This window comes from Pogona vitticeps, chromosome 2, assembly GCF_051106095.1.
Source record: "Pogona vitticeps strain Pit_001003342236 chromosome 2, PviZW2.1, whole genome shotgun sequence".
Lineage (NCBI taxonomy): Eukaryota > Metazoa > Chordata > Lepidosauria > Squamata > Agamidae > Pogona > Pogona vitticeps.
Window position 1 is genome coordinate 33,938,324 of NC_135784.1, and position 22,430 is coordinate 33,960,753.

Consider the following 22,430-nt stretch of genomic DNA (forward strand, 5'->3'; position numbering starts at 1 on the left):
GTATAACGAGGAATCTGTCCCTAAGCACAGCGGGGAACCATTTTAAGCACCCGGCTGCCATTTTGAAAACCCAACATCAGCTGTTTTTGATCATTGTAAAGCGAAAATCGGTTCCCGAAGCAGGGAACTGATCATTGCTAAGCGAAATTCCCTCATTTAGACCATTGTTTTGCTATTATTATTATTATTATTATTATTATTATTATTATTATTATTATTATTATTATTATTATTATTATTATTATTATTATTATTATTATTATTCAAAAATACCAGGCACAGTCAATCAAAATTGTAAAAACATTGACTGGTATTATATAATAGATACAAGCTTTAACTTATGCTTGGAAGAAAGACAGCATGGAAACATAAACAGCATAAATAAAAGATTTGAACCAGGGTTGCTGAAAGTTCAGGTCCAAAACAGCTGAAGGACAGAGAAGTGAAAATCTCTGAATCAGATGCCAACCCAGTGTTCCTCTTAGATGCTTTGAACCGCAGCTCCCCATCTTCCTGAGCCAACAGCCATGCTAGCTCAGGTTTGCAGCCCAACAAATCTAGGGAGTGTCAGTCTGTCGTAGTGCAGAGATTGTCTACCTCTGTTCTCCAGTTGTTCTGAACTGCAACTCCCAATGTATCTGACTTAAGACATAAGACATAAGACATAAGACATAAGACATAAGAAATTTATTTGTCATTGCACTCAGAAGTGGGTGCAACGAAATGAGGTGCTCTTCCCCAAGGTAAAACTGGACAACACCACTACAAAAAAAAAAAGTTAAAAATAGTTAAAAGTCCAAAACAGGTTGAGAACCATCGCTGTAATGCATTGGGACTGGTGGACAGCCCTCATGAAGCTTGCAGGTGTGGCGCATGTCATGTCAGCACACCTGGCACACACACCCCTTTTCCAGGAGCTGTTGCATTAATGCGAGAAACTAGCAACGTATTTTTCTTGTGCATGCAGATGCAATCAGAAGGTCTAAAAAGTGTATGTCAAATCACACCAAAAAGGATTGCTTTGAATAGAGCAAAAGCCTTTAAAGTGAGTTCCCCTTCCATCTGCGGATGAATCACTCCAGCCTATCCCCAAAACGCACCCCTGCAGCTGGACCAAAAAGGTCTGCCTTGGGCACAGATTGGGGTCAGGCTGGAGTGCAATTCTCAAACGTCATGTGCTTATAGGGAAACAGATTGCACCGGCTCACTCCACAAAGGATCCAAAATGCCATTTATTTCTCCATGTAATCACATCCTGCATAGCAAAACAAATCGCTGAAAAAGAGGAACACGTCTTACACACAACTGTTGTTACCATACTGCTGCTTTTGTTGTTATTTCTCCATTAAAATGATTGATGATCTTCTCTTCAGTGTTTGTTTATTCAGTGGGGTCAGAGTTTCACCCTGTACATAAGAAACAAAATATGTGAAAGTTTATTCCTTTTCCATTAAAACTTCAATTTTCAGATGCATTAACTTGAATGTCTTGCTAATGGATGCCCATAAAATGATGACAGGCCTATTTCCTAACCGGATGCTGATTCTCAGATGTATATAGTAGTAGCAAGACATCCTAGCCCTTCTTGGAGATGATTGGGAAATCATGTGTAACCCACTCCAGGTTCTTTGGAGTGAGAGCAAGCATTTAAGTGTGTAATAATGTAAATAAATCAAATTGGGCAGTTTTGTGTACTTCAGTACACTGAGATCAATGCATTGTTTAATAATTCACTAAATGGATGTTCTGGTGAGCACATGGAGAAAGTGACTCCACCTCCCACCCAGAGTTTTGAAAAGTTACTTCTTTGAAGTACAGTTTCTAAAACCACCCAGTTTTTCTTGGTGATTGAATTCTAAGTAACTAAGAATTAGGGCTGCACCCTCCTTTTCCTCATAAACCCCTTTTCTTCAATGGCTTCATGGCATTGTGAGTCCAACATGGTCTCCTCCATGTTGCGAAAAGCCGTCCCTGATGAATTGTGCCAGTGCAGATGTTTAAGGATTCGGTTTGATTAAGAACCTTCCAAAAACCCTTATGTGTGTCTTAACAAATATGATGGAAGGAACTAGAAAGTTTTTAAAAGACAGCGAAAGTGAAATTGACACATTTGCCTACCCCTGCCTGACCCCAAAGCCATATCCTTCACATTTCCAAATGCTTTCACTACTTTCACCTTGTTTATGTATTAATTAGATGGATATCACATCTTTCTCTACCCCTCCCCTTGGGATTCAACCTACGTTTATACTATTCTCATTAGTTCCTTCAACCTGCACTGCTGTTTATTATAGAGATTGGAACGGTCCCTTTTTGGACTACCTTTCCCAGAATCTTCTAACCAGCTCAGCCCCTAGTTGTGCTCTCTGGGATTATGGGAATTGTAGTCTTTTTTTAAAAAAAGCGCTATTTTCCCAACCTCTGCAACTGGTCCCCTTACCATACTTTCCCCTTGATCTGATACAGCCTTTCCCTTCCAGGACATTGTCACCATGCAGCTCTGTGCGAACAAGCTCGACAAGAAGGATTTCTTCGGCAAATCCGACCCCTTCCTTGTTTTCTACCGCAGCAACGAGGATGGCACGTACGCAAGAGATACCCCTTTCGAGGCCCTGGCATCCAGCTAAGCATGTTTTCTGGGGATTTGCTTCCATAAGAGCCAGTAACCCTATTGTTATCTCTGCTCTTCACTGATGTATTTAGGTTGTCTGAAAGCACTCAGCTCTTCTCCTCTCCTTCCCTCCTCTCCTTGACCAAGATGGCCATTCTGAATTTGCATTTCCACTGAAGCAAATAGAAGTACAGTGGACCCTCTACTTACGGAATTAATCCGTATTGGAACGGTAGCTGCAGGTCGAAAAGTCTGTAGGTCGAGTCTCCATTGACCTACAATGCATTGAAAACCGATTAATGCCGTAACTGGCCATTTTTGTTCCGTTTTTGTTCCATTTTGTTTTTGTTTTTTTCCTGGTCTGTAGGTCGATTCTCTGGCTGCAAGTCGAACCTAAATTTTGCGGCCAGAGAAGTCTGTACCTCAAAAAGTCTGTAAGTCGAGCCGTCTGTAAGTCGAGGGTCCACTGTACATGACCCCGAGGTCTCCACCACCACCAAATTTTCTGCTTTTGGCACAATCATTCCTCTTTCTAACCCTTTGCGGAGCTCAAGCGATACACCCAGAGAGGCAAAAATATAAATTAGTGTTCCTTTAAAACTGCCTTTGAGATGGGCCAAGAATGGAGGGGGGGGAGGTATCACTTCCAAGGCATACCTATTGGTGGTGTGGGGAGATTTTTATTGCCATGTGTAATGCTGTGTGTGTAGTCTGTGGACTGAAGTTGCTTCAGATCAATCTAACTACAGCAGGAATTGGATTCAAGCTCCCAGACCTCCAGACCATTGGTCATGCTGGCTGGGGCTTCTGGCAATTGAAATCTATTAGTTCCCAACTTTGGAAATGACTAGCCTGGATATTCTGCACCAAAACCGTATTAACTCACTATACACAGTGCTTTATTGAACACCTGTGCAAGGGAGTATTTGGCTTTAGCCCAGTGGTTCCCGGCCATGGGTAACTCAGGTATTCGTGGACTACAGTTCCCAGAAGCCTTCGCCACCAGCAGTGGTGGGCTGGGGTTTCTGCAAATTGCAATTCAAGATCACCTGAGTTACCCAAGGTTGGGAACCACTGCCCTAACCCTTCCATCATTGTTTTTCACACAAGGAAAAAAATGTTCCTTGCTTATTGGGAGGCTCTCCATGTTAGCAAGAGCCCTGATTTTCCAGCATCCTAGTTCTCTGGAGAGCCTCCACGAAAACAGAGCCCTTAGACTTGCTGCTCTCTGTACGAGCAACAAGCAACAATGGATAGAGCACTTCCTTTCTGGTATGTGGGATTAAAGCATGGTGAATAGCATCTGAATAAGGCTCACCAAATTGCTAAATATCCATGCCCCTCACCACGGGGAACACTGACCTGTTCCTTATTGTGTTTTGATTCCACACCAGTCAAACCAACAAGAGCCCCATTTTTCTTCTTCTGCCCTTTGCCGTTATGCCTCCTCTCTGGTTGCAGGTTCACCATCTGCCACAAGACAGAGGTGGTGAAGAACAATCTGAATCCAGTGTGGCAACCATTCTCTATCCCTGTGCGTTCCTTGTGCAATGGGGACTATGACAGGTGAGTGTCAACATTGCTCAGGATTGGCTACAGAGGTTGGGAGCAAAGGGTCAGGCCAGATTCTTTGTTGGGCTTCACTGAGGGCCTCGAGAATGGCCAAGGCACTTCCATTCAGGACACATGAAAAGATCAGAGGCTGTTGCAGAGAAATCTCCTACAGACAAGATCCATTGTCTTCAGATCAAGGGATTCACTCGCCAAAATCCTGTTGCTGAATGTAGTACAGTGTGCTACAGTAAACACATTGAAACTGTGGGGATTTTGTGAGTCAATTCCTCTGTAACTTCCACTGATTCAAGTGGATGCTTTCTAGTTACAACTTACTATGTTGAAGTGAAGGTGTGATTAAACTGACAAATATGGTGGGAAATGCTCCGGGACTGGGAACGGTACAATTTGCGTAATCGTTAATTTTACTGACTGATGTATAAGTCAACAGAAATCAGTCCAGATTCACACACACACCCCAATTCATAGTTTTTTCCTCTGCCACTAGGGCTTCTACTCTTTTTTGGAATCAAATGCATTCACATTTAGTTCAGATTGTGTGGTTGCTTGAAGTGTTTCGGAAGGGATTGCAGAAATTCTGTCTGAAGCCATTCCAGTTGGCTACAGCAGCAGTGAGAGAAGCAGGGCAGTGAGGAAACTTGCTGCCATTTGAATCCTCTCCTGTCCACACCTGGCTCCTAGATTGGCTTCCATCTCTCTCTCTGCCTCTCTGTCTCTCTCTCTGCTGAAGTGAAAACTTCCTCCTGTCTCTCTGCAAATCCCTTGGTTTTGTCCCTCTTTGGCCACCTAGTTGTTCTAGTGCTAGAACAACAAGCTTTAAAAAAAATAAGAAAGAAAAATAAATAAAATGGGATATTTTGCTGGTGAATGACCGTAATAAACATTTATTATTATTAATAAAGTGGGATGGGAAGGGAAGAGAAGGGAAAAGAAGAGGGAAAGAAGTAGAGAGAAGTGTGTTCAAATGGTCAACAAACTGCAAACAACAGAATTTGTATACCGCTTAGAGTGGCCTTGGTAGCCAGATGGGCAGTACACAAAACAAACAAACAAACAAACAAACGAGGTTGATTCCCTTCCCTGCCTCCTGTGCGGTTGGCTAAAGAGAATTAATCCAGAGAAACCTGAATTCTTGGGTAAAGGGTATACAGAGGATCCATTCACATCTATTCCACTGTATAGTCATAGCCTGAGTCACAGTTAGAGTAGTCACAATTGAATCAGTGGACCTTTGGAAGAGCTGACTCACCAAATCCCCATTGACTCAATTGCCCTACTTTAGTGTTACTTACTATGCAAAGCAACAGGATTTTGGCCACAAGTTGTCTGAGGGTCCTTAAAATCATTGAATGGAACCTCTGATATATTATAGAGATCACATCATTAGAACAGGAAATTTCTTAAATGCTGATAGTGTCCGATTGTCAGAGTGGGAGCTTGGTTTTATCAAGAACTCTGTGGCTTACAAATTAGCTGGCTTTGTTTTGCAAAAGGTCTTCTAGATGTAAACACTAGCTTCCTTTGCACTTACAATTTCTCAGATGTGAAGGCTTTGACCTGAGCTAGAATGGCATATTTGTAAGACATAATTTGGTCCAATTTCTTTCCAGCATTGCTGAGGAGCAGCTAAGAGAAGGACATGGTCTCTTTTTCCCCCTTCCTTTTTCCGATGGAGAAAGGAAGATGACATGCCCTTCAGATGCCTCCAGCCCATATCTCCATGGATACCTGTAGGGACTTGGTTTCATTGTGAAGGAGCAGACGACAAGAGCACTGGGAGGGTGGTGAACATGAACTCTGTAGTACCTCTAGGGTCTCCTTGTCTATCACCTAGTGATTGAATGGTCCCAGTTAGGAACTTTTTGTGGAGGTCATCTTCTCTCAGACTTGGTTTGTTACTTATATTTCAGAACTGTGAAAATTGACGTCTATGACTGGGACCGGGATGGCAGGTGAGGCAACGGCTCTGCTTAATTCTAAATCAGGAAAGTACAGTGGTGCCTCGCTTGACGAGGATAATTTGTTCTGTTCAAATCGCTGTTAAGCGAAATCCTCGTCAAGCGAAACGAAAAAGCCCATTGAAATGCATTGAAACCGGTTCAATGCATTCCAATTGCCTAAATACTTCAGCGTCCAGCGAAGATCCTCCATAGGGGTGGCCATTTTCAGTGCCTGTAAAGCGAGGAATCCATCCTAAAACACAGCGGGGGGGGCATTTTGCACAGTGGGTGGCCATTTTAGAGCCGCTGATCAGCTGTTTAAAAATAGTCATCTAGCGAAAAATCGCTTCCCGTAGCAGGGAACCGATGATTATCAAGTGAAATTTCCCTATTTAAACATTGTTTTGCGATCACAAAAGCGATTGCAAAACTTCATCGTCAAGCGGTTTCATCGTTTAACAAGGTAATCGTTAAGCGAGGCACCACTGTACAACCAGTAGCTCCTCAGCGTGCAATGATCCCACCCACCCCTCTACTACAATTATCAAAACTTTGACACCCTATTTTACTGTTCATAATAGTTATTCTATTTCCCTCCCAGTGATCCTCAGTAGATTATCTACTGATGTTAGTAGGGGTAGAGAGCAATATATATTAAGATTGCTGAAATTATGTATGTGTGCATGTACATCCGGACATTCATGCAATGTAGAGCTTGAAGACTGCAGTTTTTTGGATGACAGCCTTCAGAATTCACCACCTGGGATGGAATTCTGGGAATTGTAGTTCTAAAAAGCAATTTTATTTATTTATTTTAATTTTTGGCTGTGACGTCTTAACCCTAGGCCAGTATAAGCCTTGGGACTGAAAAGGTTGTGCAGCCCTGATCTCAACTGAACAACTTCTTGTTCTATGCGATAGAAGGTTGTTGCACAGAAGGAAATGGTGGTGCATTTGTATGTTACTTTTGAGTGTTCCCTTCTGTAGGCAGCTTTCTGAACATAATAAACTAGCACATTTGAAAGACGACTATGCTGAACTGCTGAGCTTGGTTGTTACTTAAAGGAGGTATTTACAAAAATGATATGCAACCTCTGCATTCTGAAATGCTATCATCTGAAATACTATTACAGTACTTCTGGATGAATTCATTGAGTCCCTTAATATCGAACTCCTTAGTAACTGAATATATTGGTATAGGAAGCTCATGATGGAGTTCAAGAACTGTGAGTGGGTCCCAAGGACATTTGTCTCCCATTGTCCCTATTCCACCATCAAGACCAGGGGCCTCCAAACTTTTGACCGTGAGGGCCACGCTGGATATTTTCAACATTTTTGAGGACCAAAGGAACAGGAATGCACGCAAGCACACACACTCCCACGCATGGACACATACACACACTGCTGCTATTAATTATTTACCAATATCCTTTAAAAAAATAAATTAAAAGGGTACAAGCACAGTAAGGTAAAGGTAAAAGTTCCCCTTGACATTCAGTCCAGTCGTGTCCGACTCTAGGGCCCGGTGCTCATCCCCGTTTCCAAGCCATAGAGCCAGCATTTGTCCGAAGACAGTTTCCGTGGTCACGTGGCCAGCGTGACTAGACATGGAATGCCGTTACCTTCCCACCGTGGTGGTACCTATTTTTCTATTTGCATTTTTACATGCTTTGGAACTGCTAGGTTGGCAGGAGCTGAAACAAGCAATGGGAGCTCACTCCGTCACGTGAATTCGATCTTACAACTGCTGGTCTTCTGACCTTGCAGCACAGAGGCTTCTGCCGTTTAACCCGTAGCGCCACCACGTCCCTATTACAAGCACAGTGGTCCTTCCTTCACAAATAATAGCAACATTCACACATGCTGAAACAATAAGGAATGAATCAGTGCATTATTGGTACAGTTCAAAACCACCCTGCCAGTGAGGAAGAAATAAACCAATTGCTGGGGCAAATGAATCAAAGTTAGCTGTGTGTCATAATGGAAAACAATCCAAATAATGGCCAAAACAGTATAACTGGGGTTCCTCTGGCATGTTATTGAGCCGTTAGAGAGACATTACAGTTTTGCAAGAAGGCACTGTCACAACCCACAGCAGGTCCCAGGGTGGTGGAGAATGGCCTCCAGACCTGCAGAGGTTGCTCACACACACACAAATAAGCCATCTTCTTCATAAGCGGTACAGCTAATAAATACTGTATTCGCTGCAGACTAGCAGGGAGGATTTGGGTGGTGCTTGTAAAAATTCCTTTTGGGCTACAGTTTTCTGAATCCTGGAGGAATCTCGGAGCTTTTGTTCCCAAAATAACATGTCCAAGATTTGAATTTGGCCCAAGCTGTAGGACAGTCTGGAAGGGTCAACTTAGGACACACATACACACACTGATACACACTTTGCATTATTTACAAATAGACACATCACCAAGTGTGTTTCGGAGCTAGCGAGGAAAAGATGGCTTGGTATATTTTAACCAGAGCATTTCAAAGTGTGCCCTACAGCCAAGCAAGCAGTTACCTGGAGCAACAGAGGAATACATTCTTTTTCCCCCCAAGGCCACACTCTGTGTCTCTTTATTGAAATGTTTCTCGCCCCCAACTCTACCCTTCCTACTTTCAAGTCTGTTCAAAACATTGCTTATTAAAGTGCTTAAAGCGCCGGCCATTCATCTACAGTTATTTTAAAATTTATTGTTAAGCACAGCCTTAGAATAGAAATCTATAAATGCAAATAATGGCCATAAAGGATAGCAGCGGGGGGGGGGGGGGGACTCAGCACTTAGTTTTCTGCTTGCAAGGTATGCTTTTTCGTTTTATGTTTGAACACAGGAACATATTTGAAAACAATATTCTACTAACTCATTCTGTTTCAAGTGTCGTTCAGAGTCTGAACAGTGAAATTGTAAAATTAAATTAATTCGCTGGGATGACTTCCATGCCCCCCCCACTAAAAATGTCTGTATGCTGCAACTACTGAAGGACTCCTTCAAGTGTCCTCCTTCTGTATGGCTGCAAATTTTTCTGCTTGAATGAAATTAAATTAATTTTCTCACAGAATAAAATGATGGGTTAATTAACGTGAAAAAGAAAAAAATAACAAAACCTCAGTGCAACGAGAGAGTCTTTTTCATGTTGGGAGCCACCGGTGGGATGGCCTGAAAAAAAGAATTGCAATTAAAATGTAGCAGCCCAGCTTTCTGTGTTTCCTAGTTCAACACAACCTCAGAGAGTCGCTCCTTGTACCAACAGAGGTGTTGTTATCTTTTTTTTTCCTCATGGCAAATGTTCAATCATTTCATTTTTACTGTCATTCAAATACAGTGGTGCCTCGCTAGACAGTTACCCCGCATGGCAGTTTTTTCACTAGACATCGACTTTTTGCGATCGCTATAGTGATTCGCAAAACAGTGATTCCTATGGGGGAATTTCGCTGGACAATGTTTGGTCCCTGCTTCGCAAACCGATTTTCGCTAGACAACGATTTTGACAGCTCCCTCCGCATTCGCAAAACAAGTGTTTTCGGGATCTAAGCTTCGCAAGACAGTTATTTAAACAGCTGATCGGCGGTTCGCAAAGCGGCTTTCCTATGGCCAATCTTCGCTAGACAACGACGATTCTTCCCCATTGGAACACATTAAACAGGTTTCATTGCATTCCAATGGGGAAATGCTTTTCACTAGACAATGATTTCGCTAAACAGCGATTTCAGTGGAACGGATTATCATCGTCTAGCAAGGCACCACTGTAGTCAGATTTGGAGGCACTTGTATGAGGGGCAGTTCAACAAGATAGATTAGGTCTCCTTTTACAGTACACTGATACTTAAAAGGGAAGAGCTATGCAAATAATCTCAGTTTCATCTTGACCAAAGATGCTGGATTGTGATTTTGCTCATGATAACATTATTTTTCAAACTTTCCTTCAGGGGAGTCTGAAGCCAGTATTTTTGTTCATTTGTGGAGGAGTGTAATTGACCTCATCTGGCTGAAATCAGAATGGGGTCACTATGCCCTTGGGATCTGACAGGCCAGCTCTTGGAGAGGACTGCTAACCCCATCCCTACATTCAGTTAAAGTTTCTTATAGTTCTATGTTTAAAAAAATAATAACTGGAAGCAGCCAGTGGGGTCTTTGTAGCAGTGGTCCCCAACCATTTCAAAATCACAGACCGATTGGGGTGCTGGGTCCGTGCACAGGGACGGGGCACCCCCACACTTGTGCGCATGCGCAGGTGCTCAGGGTGTGCTCATGGGTCGGTGGGGCACGCTCACACACATGCACGGATGGGTGGGGTGTGCCCGTGGGTGAACAGAGTGCATTTGTGTGCATACGTGGATGGGTGGGACACCTGTGCGTTCGGGTGGGTGTGCGTGAGGGAAGTGCGGGGGGGAGGGGACAGGAGATTTGTCTCTGTGGCCTGGTCCTGCCAAGGCCATGGACCAGTGGTTGGGGACCCCTGCTTTACAGAACAATAGTTCCTAACCTTAGGCCACCTGATGATTTTATACTTTAATTTCCAGAAATTTTGAGATATACTGTGGATACTGGGATATAAAAGTCTTATAAATATTGTAGTGCAAAGCTATTTGCAAGGCTAGGGTTGGGCTACCTTCTGGATTTTTAGAACAAAGTGTAGACCTTTTGGCATGGTGGAATACAAATTGATGTGTCCTCTGTACAGAAAGATATGAAGTTTTTAGAGAGTAAATCCAATAAGATGGTATTCTTTTAAAGATTAAAATTCATTTTGTGGTGTTGGCCAAAAAAAACCCTAATTAAAGGTAAAGATAAAGGTTCCCCTTGACATTTTTAGTCCAGTCGTGTCCGACTCTAGGGGGCGGTGCTTATCCCACTTTTCAAGCCGTACAGCCAGCGCTTTTCCGAAGACAGTTTCCGTTGTCACATGGCCAGCATGACTAGGGAACGGCGGTACCAAGGTGGTACCTATTTATCTACTCGCATTTACATGCTTTCGAACTGCTAGGTTGGCGAGGAGCTGGGACAAAGCGCCGGGAGCTCACTCCATTGCGTGGATTCGATCTTATGATTGCTGGTCTTCTGGCCCTGTAGCACAGGCTTCTGCAGTTTAGCCCACAATGCCACCACGCCCCTTGTAAAAACTAATTGTTTAACATTAATGCATTTATTTTCATGTATTATTTCCAAGCTCTGGCCTAGATCCAGCCCACAAACCAGAGCGGGCATGGAAAACTGTGGTAAATGTGGCTCTCTAGGTAAAGTTGTTAAACTTCAGCTTCCATAAAGCCACATTACTGACTGTATTAACTACAGCTGGTGCGAGGTCCACAGTTACCCAGACCCAACTTCCCACGCCTGCTATAGACTAAAGGGGATCTGATGAATTGGCAATAGGAGTCAGTACACCTGGGTTGGTTTGTTTAGAAAGTATAGGAGGGGAGACTTAATGCATGAAGTTCTGGATACTTCCTGCGGGGAAAAATATACTGTACACTTAAACTAGCTCATCCATGTTACATGTGTGCCAACACTGATTAGATATACTGCTGCTTCTTTTAACCCACAGCCATGATTTCATCGGTGAATTTGCCACAAGCTACAGGGAACTCTCTCGTGCCCAAAGCCAATTCACGGTCTATGAGGTAGGCTCTTCTCCACTGAAAAACTGAATTAATCAAGCAATATTGGTTTCTAAGGGGGCGAATACATCGGCCATTTACCTTTCAGGTATCGGATTGGGCACAGAAGAATTCAAACTGAAACCTGTGACTTCACAATATAAAGCTCAATGCAGGGAAGCCTGTTGTGGAATCATTTCTTTTGAGTGGGGAATTGCTTCTTTTAGGTCTGCTGGCATAGATGGTTTAAATTTGTCCTGATTGGTTTGACATCCCTTTTGCCCACTTTCTGCCAATATGATTGCCTGATCCAATGCAAAGGGACACTCGGGGTGGGGTGGGGGGTCAGTTCTTCTCAACCAAGCATCCCTTGTCTCCAAACTGGTTGTTTTAAAAAAGGAAAGAAAGAAAGGTTTCAACTCAATGCTGGAATATACTATTGTTAGAATAATTTAAAAGAGAGGCAGGTGGAAATTGCCAATTAGCACCTTGTTAGTGCATTAATGCAATTTCTCCTGTTAGAGCTCCATACAAACTAAGCTATGCCTCTGCCTTGCTGGCTCCTGCAAATTATTTTCTGGACACTTAGCTAGCTCATTTCATTTCATGTAATGTCCTACTGCCCATTTGGCCAAAATGGTTTTACCAATGGAAACCCATTTTCTACAGGGGCAAATCACAGTGGATCAAACCATATTTTCCCTGCTGCATAGTTGTACCAAAGCAAAGCAAAAGCAAAGCGTGCTGCTTACATACCACCCCATAGTGTTTCAAGCACTCTCTAAGCGGTTTGCAAGTTAATTATCCAGGCTACACATTCCCCCCCCCCCGTGAGCTGGGCACTCATTTTACTGACCTCAGAAAGATAGAAGGCTGATTTAACCTTGAGCCGCTACCTGGGATTGAATCCCAGGTTGTGAGCACTGTTTTGGCTGTAGTACAGCAGTTTAACAACTGTGCCATGAGGCTCTTGCTTGTCTCAGATATACATAAGTTTCTAGCCCTTATGGATATGTAGACAAGCTTAAAAGCACCAGGGAGGTCATGTTAAAGGCCTACGGCAGGAGTCGTCAACCCTGGGCCCGCGGCCCGGTGCCGGTCCGTGGGCTTGCCGGAACTGGGCCGCACATATGGATCTCCACCCCCGCACGCACCTGTGGTGGGTGTGTCACACTCGCACAGGGGCATGTTGTGCCTGCGGTGGACATGTCACACTTGCACGAGGGCATGTCATGCTCACATGACACTCCCCAGCGAGTGCACCACACACACCGCGAGTGCGACATGCCCACCGCGTTCATGCGGGGGTGTCCTGCCCCCCCACATTTGCTCCTCCCAGCCAGTCTGCGGCCCCAAAGAGGTTGGGGACCGCTGGCCTAGGGCACTTCCAGGTGTGGCATTTGTACCCATTTAAGTGCTACATTAAGCTCTGATCTTAATACTTCCGTACAATACATACAGATTACATTTTTGTTACTCCAATGTTTACATGTATAAACAGTTTTTCTCCCTTCAATTTTTTATTCCTCTCAAAAGCCTTTGTTTTATTTTGTACAGCTTTGTGGGGCTTTCCTTCCCAATCTAAAGCCTGCCCTTTCCCACTTCCCCACCCCACCCCTTTAAGAGGGAATCATTGAAAGCACAGAGATGAAAGTGAAGTAATCATCTTAATCTAAGACCCTGAGGAAAGGTTAAACAGGACATTGCTAGTAAAACAACAAACTACTAAAACTCCATAACAAAACATACCAAAATAGTAAAAGCAAGTAGGGGGAGATGGCAGCTTAGGCAACACACACAGCAAGCAAACACAGTCTCTTCCTCACTCTGTTGGTCTGGATCAGTGTGGTGTTCTTCTGAGTCAGGCAAAAGCAATTAACTCCTTTTGTAGAGCCTTACTGGGAGGTGAGGTCTCCTTCAGTTAAGACAAACACATTAACCCCATAATGACTGGAGTGTAGATCTTGCCATATCCCAACACTTTTGTGTCTGTGTTTAACAGCAGAGGTGGCAGTTTAGCACTACGCTGCTTCCCCAGTCTGGAGAAAAAAATGACAAAATTTGGAAAATTGAGAGGTAAAAGAGAAAGAGGTGGGGCAGAGTAATGGCCTGTAGAAATTGGAGCTAGTGTGGAACTCACAGACCCAGTTCTGGCTGCTGATGAAGGTTTCAAAGGACCTGTAACTCAGCATGCAGAGGTTTCACACATCAGAGTACTCACAAAAGCGGGCTGTGTTAAGGTGTTTCGGGAGCGGTATAGCTCCCTACTCCTCCAATCCAGTTTTGATGCAAATCTCAGTAAATCTGAGTAAAACTGCAGAGTGACAAAAACAGGACAGAGTAAAGCTATACAAATGTTCCATCTGGAAGAACCCTCCATCATGAATAGGGCTTGGATGCGGTTTCCTGTAAGCTACAGGGAGGATTTCTGGTTTGTTGTGTGCTTCCCCCCCCCCCCCGATCTGCTTGTCCTTTTCTCTGTACTTCGGTTACATTTGCCAGCCTTTGAGCTGGCTCTTGCAGGTGTCCCTCTACAGTGGCTTGGTGTTAATTAAGAGGGAATAACTGTTTAGTTCCACGTTTTCTGATTCCTGCTCATAACACTTCTAAGAAAAGCTTAGGTGAGACCACAGATCACTGGTCAAGGACAAGCTTAGCCATCCATGCTTTGCATGGCTTGGAAAAGCAGTCATTCTCAAGAGTGACTCATTAAAAACTGTCCCTCCTCTCTCCCTCAATATTTGGTAAACTGGCCCTGGCTGTTCGCAGCTGGATTCCAGCAACATCTGGAGGGCCACAGCTCTGCTTGAACATCTCCAGTTGAAAAGGCTGAGATAAAAAAAAGTAACCTGTGTGAGATCCTGAAGGGCCAGTATTAAGCCAGAGCAAAACCTGGGAATATTACTTTCTTCAACCGCACCTCTCGGAATCCACCAGTGAGCATGGGAGATTCTGGGAGCTGTAATCCTCCACGCCCACCCCCCAAAGAAGAAATGTTTTGATGCTGTGATGATGTGGACAAATGATCTGACCTGAGGGCATGGCATGATTTTAAAAGCATGGCCTGGACTGTTTCCATGTGCCCTCTCATAGTCAATTAATTATTCCCTTCTTCTGGGGTATCCTGGGACTGTACAGCTTGCTTAAGGCCACACAGGCTGTTCTTTCTGCGATGCACGGGGAGGATTGCACTCCCAACCTCTTGCTCCACAGTCAAGAGATACCTAATTTACTAAGCAGCAAGCTGAAAATCTCTCAAGAGTCCCATTATTCCTCCCCCACAATTTTGGATTTAGGACAAGCCGTGTATCCTACCCTGCATGATGCTGCTTCAATAAGCTATTACAACTACTTGGGGTGATGTTATACAGTTTATGCCTGCTGTTACATAAAAAAGGCAGCATCACTATGATCTAACAGAGGGAAGTAAACAATCGTTGCCAATGTGCCCACAGTGAACCTCTCCTTGAAAAATGATGGAGACTTGCTTTGCTGTTTACTAGACTCTCTTGACCAATGAGTCATCCAAGGAGAAATGCTCTAAATGTTGTTCTCAGTATAATTTGGAGCACTGGGAGCCACTGTTGCATATTGGTAAGAATGCTGTTGGAATTTTACTGGTCTGTATCTGAATTGCCAGTCTCGTTGTTTAGGAAACCAATGATGAAGATGCAAGCTGGAGCTATCCATTGGTTAAAAATATTTTGAGTTGATTAATGATCAATAATAGATAAGCAGAAGTCTCAGCAAGTTCTTCTCCTGAACCTAGCTTCTGCTCAAATTCATGAATTGAAAAAGAAATGTACAATGCATGCCCCCAGCAGCTCAAAGGCTGATTTGATCCACCAATCACGTCCCTCTTCTTCTGTTTCAGAAAGAGTTCCTGCCTTTTTATATAGTGAGAGCTGGTGTGTTTGGTATCGTGGCTAAAAAGCCATGAAACTCACTGGGTGGCACTGGGCTAATCAGGATGTCTCAGGATCAGGATCGACTCAAAGGATCTAATCAGGATCTACTCAAAGGGTTGTTGTGAGAATTTAAGTAGGGAGGACCATTATATAGACCACTTTTAAGCCAGCAGGCAGGCAAGCACCTTGGGCTCATTGGAGAAAAGGCAGAATTATATATTAAACAATACATTAAAAAATATACATCCGCAAGCACAACTCTGAAAAAGGGGACTTCAACCAAGGTGGGGTTGGAGGTGAGGGTGAGTATGGGGTGGGACACAGGGAAGAAGTGACTGGTGTCGTGGACGTAAGTCTGTAGGGTGACTGTCGGGGGGAAGACAAAATGGGGTCTTGGGAATAGCGAATGCTCACCTGTCATTTTTCTGCTCCAACATCAGGTCTCAAATCCTAGGAAGAAATGCAAGAAAAAGAAATACGTTAACTCAGGAACTGTAAGTGTGAGAATACTATTTTCTTTCTCCCAAATATAGGTGCAAATGTGTGTGTGCGGACCTGTGTACACGCACACAAATATTAATTTAGGAATCTGTCAGCAGAGAGCTAGATGAAGAAGGGGGACCACTTGCATCTATACCACAGTCTAGCCTTCCTGACCCATTCTACAACCGTCTCTTCTAAAAACAGAACTAATGGTTTCAATAACAAAGAGAAAATAATATTAACTCCCCGAGAATGTGGAAAGTATTCTAAGTAACTGCTTCACTTTTCTTAGGCTGCGCCAAAATAGAACAGATTCTCAGAGATGCTTTTCCATTACCTCACAATTTCTCCATCATATCTTGTAGAAGGTTTGGAGAGGAACAGCTTACTTACAATTAGGCGTTGTTGCTTTTTTTGCAATAACTAAGCGTTAGATCCTCTCCAGGAGAGGGCTGTGAAACTCATCCTAGTATATTGTTCATCATCGCACAGCGTCAGAGTACTTATGTACACATTGTTTAAAGCCAATTCCCTGTACAGCCTCCAAGCTGCATCTTTATGATTAACTCTTGAGAAGCTATGTTATTTCATGGACTGTATCCATAGTCTTGTTCTTCCCTCCTTCCTTGACTGGGGACAAGAACATTGGAAAGATTCTAGAGAAAATCAGACAACCATCTGTCAGATATACTTTGATTAGGATTTTTGCTTTGAGCATGGGGTTAAACGCAATAACCTTATAGGCCCCTTCCAACGCCATTGTTCTGTGATTCTCTGAATAAGGTAGCTGATAGGAGAGTGCATTTTTTTAAATCACATGTCAGTGGCTTGTAGCCTTCAGAATTTTTTTATAAAATAATTTAAAAAGGTAACATTTAGCAAAGTACTATCCTGCTTATATACCACTCCATCATGCTTAAAGCAATGTCTGGGTGGTTTGCAATTAAATTATGCAAGCTAGACATGGTGCTCCCTCCCCCCAGTGAGCTGGGTACTCAATTTACCGACCTCAGAAGGATGGAAAGCTGAGTGAACCTCAAGCTGGCGACCTGAGATTGAACCCAGGAATTTTGACTGCAGTACTGCAGTTTAACCCCTGCTCCACAAGGCTCTACTAGCTACTTTCAAGAAACAGAAAAGCAATGATCTACTTTTAAAAATTTATACCTGTTGTGGCAACAAATTTTTGAACTCACCATTGTAATGAGAACGAATTACTTTCTTAAAACAGCTTTCCAAACTCTGGTCTCCTATAAGGTTTCTCCCTGTCTCTTTCTCCTCTCTGTTCCTTGCAGGTTACCCTTTTGTCGTTCACGGTGCAATCAGAATACACCTTTGTCGATTATATTCGAGGCGGGTGCGTCACTTGAAAAACCCGGATGAACTTTGAGAAGGCCTGGGGACCCACAGTTCCTATGCCAGCCTTCACTGCTCTTGGGACATGATTCCCAGAAGGGGGTTTCTAAGGAGAGCCGCAGAGGGCGGAAACCAGAACAAAATGGTCTGTGGCTCATTGGGAAGCGACATAGACAAGGGAAAGGGTATCTTGTAGCTGAGATGCTGCTTTGCTTTGGAGACAGAGTAGTGCTGCTTCTGCAGGGATGGGAGGGAAACATCGCTGATGATACGTTGTGGGCCTTACAGATATGGCAAAATGTATTTCTCTCTCTTTTTCCCCCCCTCTCACCCCACCCACCTCCCTTAGGACGCAGCTAAATTTCACAGTTGCCATTGATTTCACAGCCTCCAATGGTGAGTGTGGGACTTATCAGTGGGATCACTATGGGAACTGTGGGATGTTATGACTGGGGACTGAGCAAGAAAGGACCCTTGTCCATAGACTGAGAGGTCTTTAGCCCTCCTCCTCTGTGAGGAATGTCTGTTTTGGGCACTGTCCCTCCTCCACAGTGGGAATATTGGTGTTGGGGGGGACTCTGAGCAAAGGACAGATGTAGTACCATATTAGCCCTTCTTTGTTTCACCGGCTATGGGAAACTAAAGAGGGGGAGTGTTAACTCCAGGAGAAAGGAAGAAGAGGAACCAACCCACTGGGTGTGGGTGAGAGCAGAGCTATGGAGAAAGGGAAGAAAGACCTGCAAGACCTCAGTTCAAATCCCTGCTTGATCATGGGTGATCTTGGGTTGTAGGCTATCAGTCACAGTCTCTCTTAGCCTGACCTACCTCACAGGGTTGGTGTAGAGTTATGAACATAGCAGAGGAGAGTGATGTACATGGCCTTGATCTCACTGAAGGAGAAGTAGGATATAAATGTAACAGAGAGGCACTGGGACAGATACGGGGCAGGCAGATGAAAAGCTGGGCTGGGGAGACCAAGGAGGGGAAATGCCGGATTTTGAAGGCTGACCAAATGTCTTTTCACAGGAATTCCTTCGCAGCCCACCTCCCTCCACTATATGAGCCCCTATCAGCTCAGCTCCTATGCCATGGCACTGAAAGCAGTTGGCGAAATCATCCAGGATTACGACAGCGACAAACTTTTCCCTGCCTATGGCTTTGGGGCCAAGGTTCCACCAGATGGCAAAGTGTCCCACCAGTTCCCTTTGGTAGGTAGGAACTCCCTTCGCGACAGCAGGGGTGGGGTGGGTCTTTAGAGTAGGAGGCTTGCCTTGTGTGTCATCCCTGGCATCTTTGTTATGAATGGATCTGAAATTTGCAGGTCTGTAGAGGCAGATCCTGCCACACAAGGTGAACATTTTAAGCCTAGAGGCATTCTTAAGGTAGCTTGTTATGAGCAGCTTTTTATCTCCTCACAGACTGGGGGATCTGTGGAATTCTGTGGATCATCCTATATGCTAACAGCAAACTAATTCTCCAAGGGTCAAATTGTATGCTACAGACAGTGCATAAATAAAAGCTAAAGTCACTTACAGAGGCATGATTCTAGTAGAGCTTCATGTCTGAGTGGTCATATTTAAGAACATAGCCCATTTTTAGCTCCCAGTGACAAAACGGAGCAGGCAGATTTGCAAGTGATAGGAAGTGGGACAAGCTTGTAACCATCAGATTTTTTTTTAGTGCTTAAGGAATTCCCCTTTGAATGACTTGTTATTTGTAAGGTTTAGTTTGACCCCCCCTTGACTATTCTTAAATAGTCAAAATGATACCTTTCATGCACAAGAGGATTGCATTGGGGAAAGTTTAGAGAAAGCATATAATTTTGATTCGCTGTGCCGGGTATTTTTGAATCATTATCATCATCATCATCATCATCATCATCATCATCATCATCATCACCTTAGAAGCATTCTCCCCTACCACTACAACCCAAAAAAGGAGGCAAAAAAGCCCCCAAGAAGGGACCCAAAATGACCTACTGAGGAATACCATCAGTAACTAAAGAACACTGAAGTGGGACATGTGGAGAAACTGAGGGGAATCAAAAATGTTGGGGGAGGACGATGTTAACTGGACATGAACAGGAGCGGTCTTGTCCCTTGGCACGAAGCCCCAGAATCTATTCTGGATGCTAGGGCTCAGTTAAGGAGGCAACCCAATCCAAAAGAAAAACATTCTTTTAATGTAAAATATTTGGAAGCAGTCAAGTCAAATGCCATTGTTTTAGCTATTAGATCAACATCACGGAGTTATTACAATCACATCACAGAGCTCTCAAGAGGAAGAAAATAAATTCAGCATTGTTGCAGGTCACTGTCACTTGTTAAGCAGCACAATATCTTTCTCTTTCTCCTTCCATTGCTTTCTCTTCTTTTTCCTCTTCCTTAAATCACACGATCTGTTAATTGGACCCCCATAATGACTGCTAGTGCTCCAAGATGCCTTCTGGAACCAGAAGCACTAACATAAAGGCTCATCCAGGCAGAGAGCATTTGTTCTTCCTGGCCTTGTGCCAGTTGAGAATGGATCTCTCTGGGATTGCTATCCACGCACATCCTTAAAGCTCCACCCGATCTTCCTTTATGAAATCGGCATCCCTTCAAGAAATGGCTCAGACATATTTTAGAAACTTTAAGAAACCTTCCAAACCAATCTTCTGTGCTCTGTCTATCTCTCCGCGTGTATGCATGCATGCATGCGTATGGGCGCCTGTGTCGTAGCAGAGTAATGATAAAATGGAAAGCTGATGGGAGCTCCTACACACACACACAAGAGAGAGAGAGAGAGAGAGAGAGAGAGAGATATGAATATTATAGTTTCACCTTCTGGCTTGCAAGTAGGAATTTATTAAGTGGAAGACTTGGCAGAGGCAGCCCAGCCTCGCTGCCATTGCCTTGGCTTCTCTGAGGGGGTGGCATGATGGGATGTTCACTGTTTAATGTGTGTGTTTTACAGTAGATTAATACAGAAATGTGAAATTCATGGGAAATCTTGCCAGTGAGTGGCCTTCTCCTAAATTACTTGTTGGAAATCAGCTGTCTTTACACATCCTCTTAATACAAACGGGTTAGCTGTCTCCTGTGATGCAAATTTGTTTGCGAGTATGTGTTACGTTACAGAGAACTGAGGCTCAAAGGTATAACCAGCAATGTTCTTGGAGTGGGAACTCTGTTGAGTGCAAAGTGAACCAACCAACCAAAAAACTCCTGTTGGAAACTTTTAAAACACGAACACACACACTCACACACATACAGGGTATTTCACTTTGTCATTGCTGATGTCAGTTCAAGCCTTGCATTGTCTTGACATCAGGAAAAATACCAGTTATTGTGAGTGCACGTAGAGTGCAAGAGTTGGTGTTTCTGGGCAAGCTGTTCAGTGTAAAAAGGTCAGCGTGTTTTGCAGTGGCAGGAGAGACAATGGTGGTATCAGCCAAATGCCATGAAGGCCCTGGTGAGGCTCCTCTTTTTTCTCTTGACTTAGCTATGTTCATCACAGTGGCTGCAGGAGGGGAAATAGATTCTCCCATCAATAATATATAGTTGTGAATGTGATATATTCTTGTTGAGATGTCTAGCAGGAGCAGCTTGTTTTGCAAAACTAATCAGGCAGTGAAGTCTGGTTGGTTGGTTGGTTGGTTGGTTGGTTGGTTGGTTGGTTGGTTGGTTGGTTGGTTGGTTGGTTGGTTGGTTGGTGGGTGGGTGGGTGGGTGGGAGGGTTGGTGGGTGGGTGGTTTGGGTTGGGTTGGGTTGGGTTGGGTTGGTTGGTTGGTTGGTTGGTTGGTTGGTTGGTTGGTTGGTTGGTTGGTTGGTTGGTTGGTTGGTTGGTTGGTTGGTTGGTTGGTTGGTTGATGCATGAACTTTTGGACTATGCTGGTGTTCGTGGCTGAAGGGGTTAATCTGGTAGGCAGTACCTGTCATACAGAATTTACCTCTGAGGGGTTCTAGCCATTGATGCAGGTATCTACTAATTTGTGCATTGGAACTTGTGTGGCAGGTTCTTAGATAGAATCTCCAGGATTATTTTTAAAAAGAAATTCTAGTCTTCCAACTTCTGAAGAAATTGCAAATATGCAAGTAGTCACCTGCTAAGGAATCGGTAAAGAATCACACACTCATGCTCTTGCTAAACTGAACCATCCTCTTTACAGAACAACAACCTGGAGAACCCCAACTGTGAAGGCATTGAGGGAGTCCTGGAATCATATTTCCAGAGCTTGCGTACTGTACAGTTATATGGACCAACCAATTTTGCACCTGTCATCAACCAAGTTGCCCGGTAAGTGACAGTTTGCAGGAAATCTTTCTTCTCTTCTGCCTCTAAAAAGCTCAGGGTACTAAGTTTTTACTCTGATAGCACTGAGATTGCCAAGAGCCCATTGTCTTACATCCAGACTCGTGAAAGTTGCCTCCAAAATAGCCCAGTATGGCTCCATCATTTCCGCTTTTAAAGTATCACAGTAAATAGCCCAGTGAGTGAAGAGCCAGCCTATGTACCCTTGGGCAAGCTACACAGTCACAGAGGACTCCAGAAGAAGGGAATTAAAAAACCACTTTTAAGTACTCTGTAATTAGAAAACTCTGAAAAGGGTTGCCATCAGTTGGAATCGACTTGATGGCACATAATTATTCCTAATCAGCAGGCATGGCTTCACTGCCTTACTTGCAGAGCTTGAAAAAGGTGGTTTTTTTGAGGACTGCAACTCCCCAAATTCCCCATTCAACATGGAGGGCCCATGATACCTGGAGGACGCTGGGGGGCAGTAGCCAAAAAAGGTCACTTTTTCAAACTCAGAGTTCTCAGAGCAGAATTTGGACCATGGAACCCAGGAATAGAGGAGGTGAGGGAAATCTCAAAGTTGGGGATCATTGGGGACCTGGGAGAGGCCCTTCTCTGTTGCTGCTGCCAGGCTCTGGAACTTCCTCCCACAGGAGGCAAAGCTGCCCCCATCTTTGTTGTCCTTC

At 43.9% G+C, this 22,430-nt stretch overlaps 1 protein-coding gene and 1 long non-coding RNA gene across 3 annotated transcripts in view; one reads left to right on the plus strand and one right to left on the minus strand.

Moving 5' to 3' along the window:
• The window catches only part of CPNE9 (copine family member 9), a 58,837-nt gene that overhangs the window by 30,238 nt on the left and 6,169 nt on the right, over window positions 1-22,430 (plus strand). The window contains exons 9-17 of one of the 2 annotated variants that reach the window (XM_072989252.2): window positions 2,481-2,584; window positions 4,073-4,177; window positions 6,097-6,138; window positions 11,668-11,743; window positions 16,068-16,121; window positions 17,406-17,467; window positions 17,816-17,862; window positions 18,493-18,674; window positions 21,617-21,744. In XM_072989252.2, the coding sequence (XP_072845353.1) occupies window positions 2,481-2,584; window positions 4,073-4,177; window positions 6,097-6,138; window positions 11,668-11,743; window positions 16,068-16,121; window positions 17,406-17,467; window positions 17,816-17,862; window positions 18,493-18,674; window positions 21,617-21,744 (800 nt within the window). Of the gene's footprint in view, window positions 1-2,466; window positions 2,585-4,072; window positions 4,178-6,096; window positions 6,139-11,667; window positions 11,744-16,067; window positions 16,122-17,405; window positions 17,468-17,815; window positions 17,863-18,492; window positions 18,675-21,616; window positions 21,745-22,430 lie in introns of both variants that reach the window. The other variant, XM_078388780.1, reaches the window with a different exon arrangement.
• LOC144587617 (uncharacterized) lies at window positions 1,327-13,568 on the minus strand. The gene is made up of 2 exons (XR_013542778.1): window positions 13,469-13,568; window positions 1,327-1,406 (listed from the first exon to the last, which is right to left on the minus strand). It is a non-coding gene; the product is annotated as an uncharacterized LOC144587617 (long non-coding RNA).